Source organism: Tiliqua scincoides, chromosome 1 (genome assembly GCF_035046505.1).
Source record: "Tiliqua scincoides isolate rTilSci1 chromosome 1, rTilSci1.hap2, whole genome shotgun sequence".
Classification (NCBI taxonomy): domain Eukaryota; kingdom Metazoa; phylum Chordata; class Lepidosauria; order Squamata; family Scincidae; genus Tiliqua; species Tiliqua scincoides.
Window position 1 is genome coordinate 134,450,954 of NC_089821.1, and position 17,179 is coordinate 134,468,132.

The window sequence follows — 17,179 nt, forward strand, 5'->3', positions numbered from 1 at the left end:
GAAATGAAAACAAGAGGTGGCAAAGGAGCCTCAGGAAGAAGCAGAAGAAAGGGGGTAGTAGGATAGGGTGAGGGCTGCTGAAGAAAAAAGTGGGGAGGAGTCAGATGGTGGTTAAGTCACCCAGTGGCATAGCGTGGGTTACCAGTGCCCACGGCAAGGCAGGTAAGAACAGCCCTGCTGGATCATGCCCAGGCCCCATCCAGTTTCTTGTATCTCACAGCAGCCCAACAGATGCCTCAGGAAGCACGTACAAGAACACAAGATACTTGCATCTCGCTGTCACCTCCCTGCATCTAACCTGCTATTTACACTCACAACCCCAAGCGAAGACACCATATTGCAATTGGGTTTAACTTATGCTATTTTATTAAACACAGTGACCAATTTTTAATGCATGAAACCTACTGAATATACTTTCACTTCCTCACCAGTCTGGGGCGGTTAAAAAAACTGTCATCCACGGCCAATTCAGGTGACAGAAAAAAATTTCTACCCAGTCCTCATAATGAGCAACCAACTAATCTCAGACTATACATACCTATCATGGCTTGTAACCTGTGATGGTTTCCCTCCAGAAATTTGTTCACTCCTATTTTAAAGGCATCTAGACCAGATGCCATCACCACATCTAAGACTAAGAAATATTTTCTTTTTGTCTGTTCTAACTCTCCTGACACTCAATTTTAGTGGATGTCCCCTGTTTCTGGTGTTGTGTGAGAGGGAAAAGAGCACCCCTCTATCCACTATCCATCCCCTGCATAATTTTGTATATGTCAATCATGTCCCCCATCAGGCACCTCTTTTCTAGACTGAAGAGCCTCAAGCACTGCAGCCTTTCCTCATAAGGGAAGTGCCCCAGCCCAGCAATCACTTTGGTAGCTCTCTTCTGCATCTTTTCTAATTCCACTATATCCTTTTTAAGATGTGGGGACTAGAACTGAACACAATAGTCTAGGTGTGGGCTTACCAACGATTTGTACAATGGCATTATAATATTTGCTGTTTTATTCTCAATCCCTTTAATGATCCCTAGCATGGAATTGACTGTCTTCACTGTTGCCGCACATTGGATTGACACTTTCATCGAGCTGTCCACCAGCACCCCAAGATCTTTCTCCTGAGCTCCAGTAGACAGCTCCAACCCCATTAGCCTATATGTGGTTTGGATTTTTTTTTTTGTCCCATTGTGCTTTAATTTACACTTACCTACATTGAAATGCATCTGCCATTTTGCTGCCCATTCTCCCAGTTTGGAGAGATCTTTCTGGAGCTTCTCACAATCCCTTCTAGTCTTCACCATTCAGATAAGTTTAATGCCATCGACAAACTTGGCCACCTCACTGCTTATCCCTATCTCCAGGTCATTTATGAACAAGTTGAAAAGCACTGATCCCAGCACAGATCACTGGGGCACACCACTTTTCTCTCCATTGTGAAAACAGGCCCTTGACACCCACTCTCTGTTTCCTGTACTTCAACCAATTCTTAATCCATAAGAGGACCTGCCCTCTAATTCTCTGACTGTGGAGTTTTCTCAGCAGCCTTTGGTGAGGGACCATGTCAGATGCCTTCTGAAAATCCAGATACATAATACCCACGGGTTCCTCCGCATCCACATGCCTGTTGACCTTTTCAAAGAATTCTAAAAGGTTCGTGAGGCAAGACTTATTCTTGCAGAAGTTGTTCTGACTCTCTCTCTCAGCAAGGCGTGTTTTAAGATTTTATATTTAATGAAACTTTCTACCATCTTACCCAGAACAGATATTAGGCTGACCAGCCTATGGTTTCCTGGGTCCCCTCTCCTTCCTTTTCTAAAGATTAGCATGACATTAGCTATCCTCAAATCATCTGGCATCGTGGCCATTTTAAGGAACAAGTTACGAATTATATTCCCCTATTATCCCTGATTATAGTATTGCATCCCCTAACCCATGAACCATTGTAATTGAAGTAAAATGAATTTAATGCTAGTATATGCAAATTATAATATAATGCTAATATATGCCTGGTTTTAACCCATGTCTGCCCAGCCCACAGCTGTACACATTTGTATATGCAACATTGGGCAGACATGGCTTAATTTGTGCAAATTTTTCAATAACTATTGAAATCTACACTTAAATCTCAATTGACAATATTGAGTCTTGAAAATATAGATTTGGGGTGCACAGGATGTCGGAATTGACTGGCCTGCTTGAAGGGTTGACGAAGACCCTGTTATTCCCCAGCAAAGCCTCCCCTTCATCCACATGGCCTCTTGGGACCCTAGCCACTATGGCCCGGAACTCACCTGCTTCAGAATCCCATGTCAGCTCTCCCTCTTCTGCCAGCCCTTTGAATTTGGAGGTGCCCCACAGCACCGCCTGCACATAGCTCTCCAATTAGAGTTCCATGGCTTTTTGCCCCCACCATGGTGTTTAGGAAGGGCAGCTTCTCCTCATTCTCATCATCCTCCCTGTCTGAGAAGCAGCAGCCAGGAGGCAAGGGCAGTGGCAGGGAAGGATGGTTGAAGCCCCCCCCCCCCAGTTGCTACTGCTTCAGCTTGAGCGTGTCCTTGACCGAGAAGCCAGGCTAAGTGACATCCATGCAAATGCACTGCCTTTTGCTCACAGCCTCTTCACAGACCAAGTGCTGATTCCAGACTCTGAGCCGCTTCTATGACTGCAGTGGGTGCTTCATGGCAAGAAGGGGTCAGGCTGAGGCTGTGCCTCCATTGGAAGCTGGAGGAGCTTCAACCAGCTCCCTGAGGTTCCAAAAGGGAAACCTGCAGGCATCGTTGCAGCGGCCAAGTCAGCAGAAACCAGGCCATGTCGGGTCAGAGGGCCCCTGGGGTTGTCCGGATGAGTGAGGCACCCTCGAGGCACAAGGAGGCCCTGGTTTGTATGAACTAGAGCAGGCTGAATGAGGGGGGCCTGCACCAAGAGGGGGCACCCCTTTCCAGACCAGTCTCTCTCTCCTTTTTTGGTCACCAGCATCGCCACTCCCTTCCTTTCCTGTGGCTCCAAAGAGCTCCATCATGTCCCTCAGGGATTCACCCAGATTTGCAACTTGGGTGTTTGTTATTGAAAGTCTGAAAGAACCGAATGAAAAGGGGGAAAGGGGACAGAAAAAAGATAACCCACTGTGGAAAAGGGCTATTTTTTAATTTATTATTACTACTTTTTTTCTTTTGAAATTTTACACCCAGGGCAATTGTCCTGTGGCCTCCCTCCATGCTATGCTACTGAATTCACCACCACCTTCCAATCCTGAAGTGACCACTTCACCTAACCTCATAAAACAGCAACCTTCATTTAATAATAATAATAATAATAATAATAATAACAACAACAATAATAACAACAACAACAACAACAACAGGTATTTATATGCCGCCTTTCTTGGTCTTTATTCAAGGCAGTTTACATAGGCAGGCTTATCTAAATCCCTTATTAAATAGGGATTTTTACAATTGAAAGAAGGTTCTTAATTTCAAGAACCACCACATTCAAGGTGTTTCATTCCGATCTGGCTTCACATTCTGGCCTCCATCCTCCCACGCTCAGAGCAGGTGGAATAGCTCGGCTTCAGCTTGTCAGCTGCTTCAAGGTTGCACGGTGCCGGTGGCCTCGAACTGGCGACCTTGTGGATGTTATCTTCAGGCAGAGGGAGGCTCTACCCTCTAGACCAGACCTCCTGCCCCATTTGAAAATCAAATGAAAAACATTTGAAAATCAAAGTTCAGAATCCCAAAAGCTAAGTTTTGTAAATACCCCAAAACAGAAAAGTTATTATTACCTTACTATGGAGTGGACCACCCATGAGCCAACACTCTTGCATATTTTGTTACCGACAAAGGGTTAGCTGGTGGTGTCACGAGAGAGGGCTTTCTTCATGAGGAACACCCTGCCTACCAGAGGTGTATTTCCCCTAAGGCAAGCTGTAACTCTTGCCAGGGGGCGCCATTTTTACAGGGGCACAAAAACCCGAAGACACATGCACATTTATGTGACTGGCTGTGGCTGCGTTCCTCATTCTGCCCCTCACCTTCTTGCTTCACCCTGCTACCTTCTCACCTCACCTCTTTGCTTTGCCCCGCCACCACCTCACCTCGCCCCTTGCCTCGCCTCGCCTCGCCTCATCACCCCTTGTCTCACTTAGCCACTGCTTGTTCTCTTCTTCAGTCAGCCAGCCAGGAAGCCCCTTTTGAGGTTGGGGATTTGTTCAGGGAGGGGCTGAGTGCAGGCAGGGGGGGGTGAGGAAGGGAAGGGCCTGGCTGTGAGTGGAGGCTCCTTGGGGTGGGGGCCAGCAGAGGGGTCAAAAGGGAACATAGAGGGAGGGAGGAAGATAACTGGAGGAACACTGGAGGGGCTTCTTTATTGAATGTGGCTTTAGTTATGTGGCTTTTCTCTCTCACTCTCCACCCTCCCCCCCCCCACATACACACAGAGGCAGGACTGCATTCAGCCCCCACCCCAAGGAGCCTCCACTCAACTCTGCTGCTTCAGGCAACTCATTTGTCTGCAGCTATCACTTTGCATCACTTTCTCTTTAAAAACTTCAGCTGTTCCGGGGCAAGGACCTGCACTTTCATCCCCTGCCTGCTATCAGGGCAGAAGCGCTCTAGACAGGGAGCTCCTCTCTTAGCAGGAGGCAAGCACCTGTCCCTCTTTGATCTTGTGCCTTTTTGAGACAGTGAATGTTTATCTACCTTGCTATACAAACTGTGTTGTTGGCTTTTGTTGAAAAGTGGTGCCCCTTTGCTTAGTTAGCAGAAGTCATATAAATACTAAAATAAATTGGTGCTGGGAAGGCACATTTTCGAGTGAATTAAAACCAACAAACCACCTTGCTTTGCTCCACCAGCCCCCACGGAGGAGAGAGTGCACATGCATTGATTTATGTTTAGTTGAATTGTACAGAATGTGTTTGGTTTTTTTTCAATTGGGATATTTTCAATGAGTGCAACTCCAGTTGTTCTGAGGAGGCAGGAAAGGCCCCTGGTGCCTCTGCTCACCTAACCTTGAAGTAGGTGAAGCTGTAGATCTCACTGACGGGGAGGCTGCCGGTCTTGCTCTTCACAATCAAGCAGCTGTGGGGAGGCAGCAGGGAGGTCAGTCCCTCCCCCCCACGGCTGTACAGTGCAGAAAGCCCCCCCCCCCCACACACACAAAAAGCTCAAACTCACTTCATGGCCACGCAGGACAATAATACTCCCCCCCACACACACACACACACTCCTTCCTGCAGTTATAAGAAATTTCTACTGTGCCAAGCTCTTTAAACTCTAAGGTGACATTTTGCATATGAGGTTGCCAAAAAGGGGACTGCTTTTAGACAGCATAAATAGGGACAAAAGGTAGAAAAAGATTGTACTGGGGAGGAACATGCATTCCTCAAAATGTTTAGAATCTTAGATTCTTTTTCTAACATGCAGAAAGTGGTCCCACAGTCAACATTAAGCTCCCGCACTACAACTACCTGAGTGAATCTTTTTTTTTTTTTTTTTTTAAGACCAATGGGTATCTTCTGGCCCCTTGTTCAGAGTCTTGGTCCCACAAAATCTCTGATGGCTCACCAACCTGGATCCCTGATTCTACCATGTATACTCTGACAACAATTCCTATCCTGTAATCAGGACACCAGATAAACTAAGGGTTTGTTATATAAACCAAATGATGACTCATTATATCACTGAGTGATCTTGGCAGAAAAACCCATTTTGACCAGTGTAATTCCCCCATCTCCTCAGATTGCAATCCTATTCACACTTGCTGGGAGTGAGTGATAGCGGCGCAATTTCAGTGCTTGGCATGGGTGTCATTTCCCCTAGATATGCCTCTGCTGCCTACAAGATCAAATTGGGTCCCTCTCTGCCAGTAGTGGAGAAAACTCCATCACTGGTTACAAGCCATGATGATTAACCGTCTGAGATTAACTGGTTGCTCATCATGAGGGCCACGTCGAAATTTTTTCTGCCACCCAAATTGGTTGTGGATGGCAGTATTTTTGCCTACCCCAGACTTGTGAGAGAGGAAAGGTGTGTTCTGCAGGTTTCATGTATTAAAATTCGGCCACTTGCGTTTAATAAAGTGGTCCAAATTAAACCCAAGTGCAGTCTAGTGTTTTTGTTGGGGGGTGCGAGAGTAAACAGAACATCAGATGCAGGGGAGTGGCAGCAAGATGCAGGTATCTTGTGGTCTTGTGGGTGGTCCCTGAGGCATCTGGTGGGCTGCTGTGAGATACAGAAAGCTGAACTAGATGGGCCCTGGGCCTGATCCAGCAGGGTTCTTCTTATGTTCTTATGTACGCTAGTGGCAACAAAAAACACATGTGATTTTGCTTCTGTTTGTGTTTTGTTACCCTTACTGATAATTTTTATGCTGATTTTGTAATTTTTTTTTAAACTGATTTTTAATTTTGTTCTAAACTGCCTTGAGTGCTTCCCACTGGATGGGAAAAGATGGATAAAAATATTTTAAATAAATAAAACTGCATGGTAGATATAACTGACTCCTGCAAATCCATGAAGTAAGTCTATGACTTATTATTGAACTGTATTCAATACTGGCTTTCAAAATAATTGTAGATAGTGGGAAGAATAAAAACTTTCTGTCCCTCATCTGTTTGTAAGGACTTAATGAATCTTGAATTACAGGTCATACCTTGTTATTTACTGGAGTTCTGTTCCAGAACTCCCAGTGGATAAAAAAAATCAGTGGATACCAAATCAGTAGAAAAATAGCTTTAAAGACCCACTTTCAAGGTTTCTTGCTCCTCTGTTGTCACTCCAGAATGTTATAAATACTGTGCCGCATCCACACACTAGATGGGGTGAATAATAGAATTGAATGGGATGAAATTATTTCATTCGATTCATTATTCACCCCATCTCGTGGCTGAATTTGGTATAGCATCTATACCCATGCATTTTGGGGCTATAATAGATGAGCAAGAAACCCAGAAGTGTCTTTAAAGCTATCTTTAACCCTGAGAAGCTTGCAACTGGTGTGGTTTAGCAGTGCAAAGGTAGGAAATTTGATTTTGACACTTTTTTTCCTTGATACATGGCATTTAAAGGTGGACCCCGGTATCAGTGGTGAGTCAAATCAGTGGATGCTGAATCAATGGCTATCAAGGTCCAACCTGTACTTTAGGTTTAGGAGTTGGGTTTTGGTTATGTTTTCAATAGAAAATGGAAACATGAATAGAAAAAAGGGTTAAATATGTTAATGCATTGCCGCAGTTATGCTGACTGAGGGCCCAATCCTATCCAATTTTCCAGTGCCAATGCAGCAGTGCCAATGGGGCATGCACTGCTTCCTGTGGTGGGGAGGCAGTTATGGAGGCCTCCTCAAGGTAAGGGAATGTTTATTTCATTGTCTTGGGGCTGCTTTGTAGTTGTACTGGTGCTGGAAAGTTGGATAGGACTGGGTCCTGAGTAATATTCATTCTGATAAATAGCCTGATGTCCATTTTCAACTACATCACAGGGAGAAAAGGGTATTGCAGGGCATGGAGGTATAGGTGGCGGAAGAGGCCAGCCTGGAGAAGTTGGTGAGTCCATTTATTATCCAGCTAAGCTTTAAAAATAATTATATATAAAAGAATCATTTCATAAGTGATGTGTACAGAATGGATACTAGATGCAGAACAAGCTGAATTCACTCAAAATATCGTTATTCTTATTAAGGATCTTCACCTTGTGTCTTTTTGTTCTTTGTATATTTTCTTACTGATTTTTCATTTCTGGTGCAATTCTAATGTCTTCTTGTGCCGGTGCAGTGACTGTTGCACCAGCACGTTCTGGTATCCATAAGATATGGATACGTGGAAGATAAGGGTGCCGGTGGGAAGTCCTTTGTTGTCCCACTGGTACTAGGTGCAAGAAGGAACGCATGCCAGAGTAGGTAAGACCTGCTCCAAGCATCATAGGAGTGGGGGTGGGGGTGGGTGGATCAGGTCCTGGGAGGGACTTGGGATCCACACACGTGAATATTCTGTCTCCCTCCCCAGGCTTGGAATCCTGACACTGCTCCACTCAGATTTGTGCCAGCAAATTAGCAGGTACAGGTCCGAACAGACCCATTTTCACCACTAGAGCTTTCCCTGGGGCAAGGGGACAAATGTTCCCTTACCTCAAGGAGACCTCCAAGCTGCTCAATCCCAGCATAGGATGCAGCACAACCACACTGGCCCTTCTGCAGCAATGCTGGTTAGGATTGGATTGGACTATTCCTTAAACTTTAGGGAAAGATACCTTTTTTAACACTAAACAATTATAGATACACACACACACTATTAATTTCTGCTTCTTACAGGCCTTAGGGGAGATACTGTGAACTTACCAGGAAGACCAGGTTTTAAAGGGGATGCTGGTGTGCCTGGAGTTACAGGTATTTGTGTGTCTGTGTGTGTACATGATGCAAAATAGTTCATCATTGGACAGAAAGTCATATGTGCACTTGGACAGTGATGTCCAACCTGCATACAGTTAGTGATGTTTCCATAATGTATTTTGGCTATCTATCATTGCGATACTATGCATATGTACTCCAAAGAAAGCCCCATTGAGTTCACTGTGTCTTAGTCACAGGTAAGTGTGTATAGGATCGCAACCTAAAATGTCATTTTAGAGAAAAACTAGAGGCAAGATAGTACCTGTATAGTTAAGGTAAAGTGTTCAAACAGCAATTATCAGTCATAAAATCTGAACCCACCATTCAGTCTGCCTCAAGTTTGCAGGAAGTAACTTGATGACAGTCTCTATCACAACTTCATGTCTGATGCAAATCTATTGAGATTCAGCATTTCAAAATCTTACCTGAATCTGCAACAGCACCCTAATATTTGTGAATTTTTTTAAATTTAAATTACATTTTATTTTTTGGTCAGGCTAACTCAGTTCACTTTGGGCTTATATCCCTGACATTGTTTCCAAAAAGTCACATTTGTTTGGAGTTATTAGCTCTTAAAAATGTATTGCTTTCAGTGGGGAGTTGGGGGATTGTTCTGACTGATAATATCTCCCATGTCTATTTAGGAGGATTAAGAGTTTTTGTTTGCCCTTAGCAGTCATGGGTGCCACTGGGCAGCCCAATCCTGAGCTGCCTGGGGCACCCAGGCTTGGCGGCACCGAGAATGGCTGCCAATGGATCCTGCGCACCCTGGGCTACCACGGGAGGCGCCTCAGGAGAAGGGGCATGGGGCTACTCACTTTACCGCAGTGGGGCTACTCACTTTACTCTTTACGATGAGGCTTTACTTTAGGAAAAAGCGCTCATGTAGGGCGCCGAGCCCTCCATGAGCAACTTGGATCCTGCAGAGCAGAGCTCTGCGGACCCGCCTCCCTCCCTCCCCCGGTACATCTCCAGCCCATCTCCCTCCCTGCATCACGCCTCCCACCCGCCCTCTCTGCTGCCCACAAGCCTCCCCCCTCCAAGGAATGCCTCCTTCTGCCTCCGCTTACCATGCCTTAGCTCAGCGGTCCAGGAGGCCGCGGAGGCTGGATGACCGCCCCACGCTAGCCCTGCACCAGCCGGCACCGGGCTAGCACAGGTGGGAGCCCTGTGGAGAGGCTCGCAAACGTGCCTTATGACATGTTTGCGACAGTGCTCAGTGGCACAAAGCTGTGCCACCGAGTACAGGATTGGGCTCCTTCTGAGCTAAAACCAGCTTGACTTAAATTCTTCTGTTCATAAAATCAACACCACACGTCCAATCTTCCTGGAGTTTGATATGGATAGAGGTTTATCTAATTATCTGTCCAACTATCCAATTAATCTTCTTGGAGTTTGATATGAATAAACTAGAAGTCACCCACCATTTTCACCAACATGGTCCTGACCCACAGAGATGAGCCAGAAAGAGGGGAAGGAATGAACTTCCTGGCTGGCTGCCATTGCCTCCTACCAAGCCTGCGTACCTACTTGATAAGCATGCAGGGAAGAAATGAGTCAGAGGACATGACTTTATGCCAGCCCACTTTTAGTAAGCATATCAAGATTGACTACTCATTTCATGATGTTTTCATGCTGACCACTATGTGTGGAATAGGATGCTGAGCTGTGTGGTTGGAAGCCATTTTAGCAGGGCCTTCTTGTTGGCATCCTTCAGTCTTGGAAGACTATGGTGTCACGCTCTGAATGGTGGTTCTGGAACAGAGTGTCCTCTCCAGTGCGCGAAGCCTGGGTAAAGTAGGTATGGAGGATAGGCTGTTACCCATGCAGCAAATCCCCCCTCTCCACGTTGCTGAAATGGTCCAATGGAAAGGCAGAGGCCAATATCGTTGGTTCCAGCGGCGTCACAGGAGTTGCCAGAACGTGACTGTGTTCAGCCATGAACTGCCTCAGGGACTCCGGCTCCGGATTTTGCCTTGAGGTTGACTCCTGAAGCCTTTTCCATAACTGGATGTAGCCACAAGGCAGTGGAGGTTTGGGATCAGAGTTTTCCTTTTCTCAGATGAGCTGCCTTCCCAGGCCGACGAGTCCCATCTACCCAGTGGCTGTTTAGTCGCCTCTTACGACAAGTACAGCCAAACTGAGGGCCTATTCTTATCCCTAGCCCCCAGGGGTAGCAGGGCCTAGGCCTGCCTTAAGAAAAGTTTTGTTTTGCGTTTTCATTTTGTTTTGTTTTTTGCAGGTGTGAAAGGAGCCAAAGGAGAAAAAGGTGAAAGTGGTACTCAAGGATTTTTTGGCATTGAAGGCCTGAAGGGCTCCAAGGGCACCCCTGGTTTAAGAGGACAAGAAGGTATATTTTCATTGCATTCATATTACCCATTGGCACTGTTGAGATTAGGAGCAGGTTTAATTTTTTCCCTTATATTGCTGAAACTTAACATGTTCTTTGGAGTGACTGCATGAAGTGACAAGCTAATTAAACAATTAAACACCTTTGCTCTGGGAACTAAGTGCCAGGTAAGGCACAAGAGTTTAGCACCTGGGCGAGGAGAAGGCAAGGAGACCTCTGAGTTTTGGAGAAGGAGAGGAGGAGGAGCAGGAAGAGGAGGTAAGTGTACTCATTCTAACGCTTTGTCTTTCTAACTCCCTGTCTTCTAACCTTAACCTTACCTTTAAAGCAACCTTAAATCAAAATTGAAAGGTAGCATCTAAGGGAGGTACATAGGGCTACTCTGAGCAGGAGCAGAGTCCTACTCGTGAGTAAGAGCAGCGTCCTACTCGTGAGTAAGTGCCCAAGGGTCAGGCATTTAAATCAAAATTGAAAGTTAGCTGCACCTAAGGTAGCACTTAATCGAAGGAAGGGAGGAGGATAAAGTGAAAAGCAGGTTTTCTACTTGTTTAAATTAAACCTATACTTAACCCAGGTTAAACCTAATCTAAGTTAGAACATAACCTAAACAGGTCAGTAAATTGGGACACAGGATCTAGAGAGCAATAAATAATTAAACAAACCCAAATAAAAACTAGCTTGAGGTTACAAAAACAGTCCAGCCTAAGAGAACAGAACTAGGAGGGAAAGGACCTAGGAAGGGCCAATTCCCAACCTATTAAGAGCCCCATTAGGCTAATCCAAGCAGTCCATTCAGGAGCCTGCAGAGTAGGTCACGCCCATCAGCAGCCATTTGCCTTCCTGAGCTTTTGTAAACTCACCTGGGAAGGCCAGCCCCCTTTCAATCAGGAAAGAAGGAGGGGGGAGGAGCCAGCCAGGAGTATAAAGCTAGGCAGGCCATCGCGTGAGGCTCTCTGCAGACGCGTGTGGCCTCTGGGAACCCAGTGCCTCTGGGAACTAAGTGCCAGGTAAGGCACAAGAGTTTAGCACCTGGGCGAGTTCAGCAGCAGGGCGAGGAGGCCAGGGCCCCATACGCTGCCCTTCCTCTTCCCTTGAGAAGAGGGCTGCTATCCAGTGTACGGTTTTTAAAAGGACCCCTAAATAAAACAACAACAACAACAAAAAAGCTATGCAGTCAGACAGCCAGCAGCAGGGTGGGGGCTATCCAGTGTTCTGCATCGAGTGCCACATGTATGATTATATGCCTCTGGGGCATAAGTCATGGGTGTGTCCTCGGTGCAAGGAGCTCCAGGCTCTCAGGGAACGCGTCCGCTCCCTTGAAGCCTTGGTGGCCGACCTGGAGAAGCGCAGGCAGCCAGAGGAGGACCGTGGGGAGACTTCTGGGGACGATCAGGCTTCGTCCCAACCTCAGGCGTGCAGCTCCTCGGCTGCCCGGGTGGGAAGTCTCGGGACTGGAGGACGTCATCCTGGAGAGGAGGGAAGCAATCCCCTAGGGGGGATCCCTTCTCCAGGGGATGGGCCCGTATCCGAGCGCACTCGGGATACTCCTCGGCGGGAGGGGGGTCGGGGGCTTCTTGTAGTGGGGGATTCGATTATTAGAAACATAGAGAGGGGGGTTTGCGACGGATGTGAGGACCGCATGGTGACTTGCCTGCCTGGTGCGAAGGTTGCGGACATCACTTCTCGTCTAGACAGGCTGGTAGACAGTGCTGGGGGAGAGGTAGCGGCTGTGGTGCATGTCGGCACCAACGACGTGGGCAAGTGTAGCTGGGAGGTCCTGGAGGCCAAATTTAGGCTTTTAGGCAGGAAGCTGAAAGCCAGGACCTCAAAGGTAGCGTTCTCTGAAGTGCTACCTGTTCCACGCGCAGGGCCAGCTAGGCAGGCGGAGATCAGGGGTCTCAATGCGTGGATGAGACGGTGGTGTAGGGAGGAGGGGTTTAGATTCGTTAGGCACTGGGGAACGTTTTGGGACAAGCGGGGCCTGTACAAGAGGGACGGGCTCCATTTGAACCAGAATGGAACCAGACTGCTGGCGCATAACATTAAAAAGGTGGCAGAGCAGCTTTTAAACTGATCCCTGGGGGAAGGCCGACAGGAGCCGAGGGGCATCCGGTTCGGGACTCCTCATCCCTATGGGATGAGGATGGGGAGGTTAGAGAACAACAAGACAAAGGCAGGGTAGGAGAAGAAATTGGGAAAGGTAGGGAGATGGGATGTGATAGACGGTTTGGCACAATGAGAGGATGCGGGGACAAAGGAGCGAATAAGCAGCCCATCCTGGGGCATTCCGTGTATAAATGCTTTTATGCGAATGCCCGAAGTCTACGAGCAAAGGTGGGAGAACTGGAATGTCTGGTGACAAGGGAAAATATTGACATAGTGGGGATAACGGAAACCTGGTGGAATGCGGAGAATCAGTGGGATACCGCAATCCCGGGCTATAAACTCTACAGGAGGGACAGGCAGGGGTGTGTTGGAGGTGGGGTGGCCCTTTATGTTAAGGAAGGGATAGAATCCAGCAAAGTAGAGATTGAAGGTGGGTCCGACTCCACTGTAGAATCTCTGTGGGTTAAATTACCAGGCTTGAGCAGCGATGTAATACTGGGGGCGTGCTATCGTCCTCCAGACCAGAAATCTGATGGGGACCTTGAAATGAGGAAACAGATCAGGGAGGTGACAAGGAAGGACAGGGTTGTAATCATGGGGGACTTCAATTATCCTCATATTGACTGGGTCAATTTGTGTTCTGGTCACGATAAGGAAACCGGATTTCTTGACGTGCTAAATGACTGTGGCTTAGATCAGCTAGTCACGGAGGACAGGAGCCACCAGAGGACAGGTGACTCTGGATTTAATTTTGTGCGGTACGCAGGACCTGGTTAGAGATGTAAACGTTACTGAGCCATTGGGGAACAGTGATCATGCTGCGATCCGTTTTGACGTGCACGTTGGGGGAAGAATACCAGGCAAATCTCTAACAAAAACCCTTGACTTCCGACGGGCGGACTTCCCTCAAATGAGGAGGCTGGTTAGAAGGAGGTTGAAAGGGAGGGTAAAAAGAGTCCAGTCTCTCCAGAGTGCATGGAGGCTGCTTAAAACAACAGTAATAGAGGCCCAGCAGAGGTGTATACCGCAAAGAAAGAAGGGTTCCACTAAATCCAGGAGAGTGCCCGCATGGCTAACCAGCCAAGTTAGAGAGGCGGTGAAGGGCAAGGAAGCTTCCTTCCGTAAATGGAAGTCTTGCCCTAATGAAGAGAATAAAAAGGAACATAAACTGTGGCAAAAGAAATGTAAGAAGGTGATGGGGAGGCCAAGCGAGACTATGAGGAACGCATGGCCAGCAACATTAAGGGGAATAATAAAAGCTTCTTCAAATATGTTAGAAGCAGGAAACCCGCCAGAGAAGCGGTTGGCCCGCTGGATGGCGAGGGAGGGAAAGGGGAGATAAAAGGAGATTTAGAGATGGCAGAGAAATTAAATGAGTTCTTTGCATCTGTCTTCACGGCAGAAGACCTCGGGCAGATACCGCTGCCCGAACGGCCCCTCCTGACCGAGGAGTTAAGTCAGATAGAGGTTAAAAGAGAAGATGTTTCAGACCTCATTGATAAATTAAAGATCAATAAGTCACCGGGCCCTGATGGCATACACCCAAGGGTTATTAAGGAATTGAAGAATGAAGTTGCAGATCTCTTGACTAAGGTATGCAACTTGTCCCTCAAAACGGCCACGGTACCAGAAGATTGGAGGATAGCAAATGTCACGCCTATTTTTAAAAAGGGAAAGAGGGGGGACCCGGGAAACTATAGGCCGGTCAGCCTAACATCTATACCGGGTAAGATGGTGGAATGCCTCATCAAAGATAGGATCTCAAAACACATAGACGAACAGGCCTTGCTGAGGGAGAGTCAGCATGGCTTCTGTAAGGGTAAGTCTTGCCTCACGAACCTTATAGAATTCTTTGAAAAGGTCAACAGGCATGTGGATGCGGGAGAACCCATGGACATTATATATCTGGACTTTCAGAAGGCGTTTGACACGGTCCCTCACCAAAGGCTACTGAAAAAACTCCACAGTCAGGGAATTAGAGGACAGGTCCTCTCGTGGATTGAGAACTGGTTGGAGGCCAGGAAGCAGAGAGTGGGTGTCAATGGGCAATTTTCACAATGGAGAGAGGTGAAAAGCGGTGTGCCCCAAGGATCTGTCCTGGGACCGGTGCTTTTCAACCTCTTCATAAATGACCTGGAGACAGGGTTGAGCAGTGAAGTGGCTAAGTTTGCAGACGACACCAAACTTTTCCGAGTGGTAAAGACCAGAAGTGATTGTGAGGAGCTCCAGAAGGATCTCTCCAGACTGGCAGAATGGGCAGCAAAATGGCAGATGCGCTTCAATGTCAGTAAGTGTAAAGTCATGCACATTGGGGCAAAAAATCAAAACTTTAGATATAGGCTGATGGGTTCTGAGCTGTCTGTGGCAGATCAGGAGAGAGATCTTGGGGTGGTGGTGGACAGGTCGATGAAAGTGTCGACCCAATGTGCGGCAGCAGTGAAGAAGGCCAATTCTATGCTTGGGATCATTAGGAAGGGTATTGAGAACAAAATGGTTAGTATTATAATGCCGTTGTACAAATCGATGGTAAGGCCACACCTGGAGTATTGTGTCCAGTTCTGGTCGCCGCATCTCAAAAAAGACATAGTGGAAATGGAAAAGGTGCAAAAGAGAGCGACTAAGATGATTACGGGGCTGGGGCACCTTCCTTATGAGGAAAGCTACGGCGTTTGGGCCTCTTCAGCCTAGAAAAGAGACGCTTGAGGGGGGACATGATTGAGACATACAAAATTATGCAGGGGATGGACAGAGTGGATAGGGAGATGCTCTTTACACTCTCACATAATACCAGAACCAGGGGACATCCACTAAAATTGAGTGTTGGGCGGGTTAGGACAGACAAAAGAAAATATTTCTTTACTCAGCGCGTGGTCGGTCTGTGGAACTCCTTGCCACAGGATGTGGTGCTGGCGTCTAGCCTAGACGCCTTTAAAAGGGGATTGGACGAGTTTCTGGAGGAAAAATCCATTATGGGGTACAAGCCATGATGTGTATGCGCAACCTCCTGATTTTAGGAATGGGTTAAGTCAGAATGCCAGATGTAGGGGAGAGCACCAGGATGAGGTCTCTTGTTATCTGGTGTGCTCCCTGGGGCATTTGGTGGGCCGCTGTGAGATACAGGAAGCTGGACTAGATGGGCCTATGGCCTGATCCAGTGGGGCTGTTCTTATGTTCTTATGTTCTTAACAATACATCACTGCCTGTAAGGATTATGTTAAAAGGTCCCTGAAGGCCTTTTAAGGAGTTTAAACATCACATCTGGTTTTATGATAAACCGGAAGTGACCTTCTAAGGCAGGTGTGTCAAACATAAAGCCCGTGGAAGCTTTATTCAGTCCTTGGACTCTCAGCCGCTGAGCTGTCACTGCTGAAAGGGCAGCCTGCATGATAATTGGCTCTCCTATATCTTGGAATATGATCAAATTTGCATATTTTCTCTTCTGTCATTTGCAGCTAATGAGTTCCTAAGTGAGAAAAAAAATGCTTATTTCTGGTTATGACCTGTTTAATGACATCATTTCCAGCTATCAGCAGGCATCTTGAATGCTATTTGGCCTGCTGTATAAAATGGGTTTGACACCCCTGTTCTAAGGCCTTAAAGGGCCTGGGAGGCTGCACACAGCCTCCATGGGTCTCAGAACACCTCTGAAGGTGACCATAGCACAGCTCCATTCACCTCTGGAGGGTGCAGGTCAGGCCATCCCTGCAGGTAAGTAAAATCTGTGGGTTCAGAATCCGTGGACACAGAGGTCTGACCTGTATCTGAGATTAATGCACATATAACTACAAATTTCTGATGTTTTTATTTATGCATCCTGTAGGGGACCCACTGGGTCATGGGAGGCAGTGGCAGGGCACCTTAAGGTCTGGCCTCAGAGCTGTCAGCCTGGCCCAAGTGGCCTCAGTAGGGTTATGGGGGAAGGGGGTTGCATCATCTGGGTCTTTTTCCCCACCATCTGGGGCTCTCGCAGCCCCATTCAGCTTTGGCTCATGGGCTGGCCAGCTCCTGCTCCTAGCCAGTTCTGCCTTCATCCTTGGCTGGGCTGGGCTTTATGCTGGTGGCCAGCCCCCTTTGGCTCCACCCCTTCCTCCCTGGGAGGGTCATAATGCTGGCTACCAGAGTCCTCCCTCCCTCTTCTCACCTCTGCTTCTCTCTCCTGCTCTGTCTGCCAGCCAGGCTGCAGGGGCTGCTGCCTACCCCACCGTCCCTGGAGTGGGCTGGGCTTGTGGGTGGTGTGGCCCCTGCAGACCGGCAAGCAAGGGGGCAACAGCAATCTCTGGACCTTCAGGCAATCTGCTGGAGGCCTACCCAGTCAGTCAGGGACTCGCTTGGTTCCCCATGGCCC

The 17,179-nt window shown here is 47.5% G+C and overlaps 1 protein-coding gene across 1 annotated transcript in view; it reads left to right on the forward strand.

Moving 5' to 3' along the window:
• The window catches only part of COL4A2 (collagen type IV alpha 2 chain), a 164,962-nt gene that overhangs the window by 125,452 nt on the left and 22,331 nt on the right, over positions 1-17,179 (forward strand). Inside the window, exons 35-37 of the mRNA XM_066633056.1 lie at positions 7,473-7,536; positions 8,301-8,375; positions 10,621-10,728. Coding sequence (XP_066489153.1) covers positions 7,473-7,536; positions 8,301-8,375; positions 10,621-10,728 — 247 coding nt within the window. The remainder of the gene's footprint in view (positions 1-7,472; positions 7,537-8,300; positions 8,376-10,620; positions 10,729-17,179) is intronic.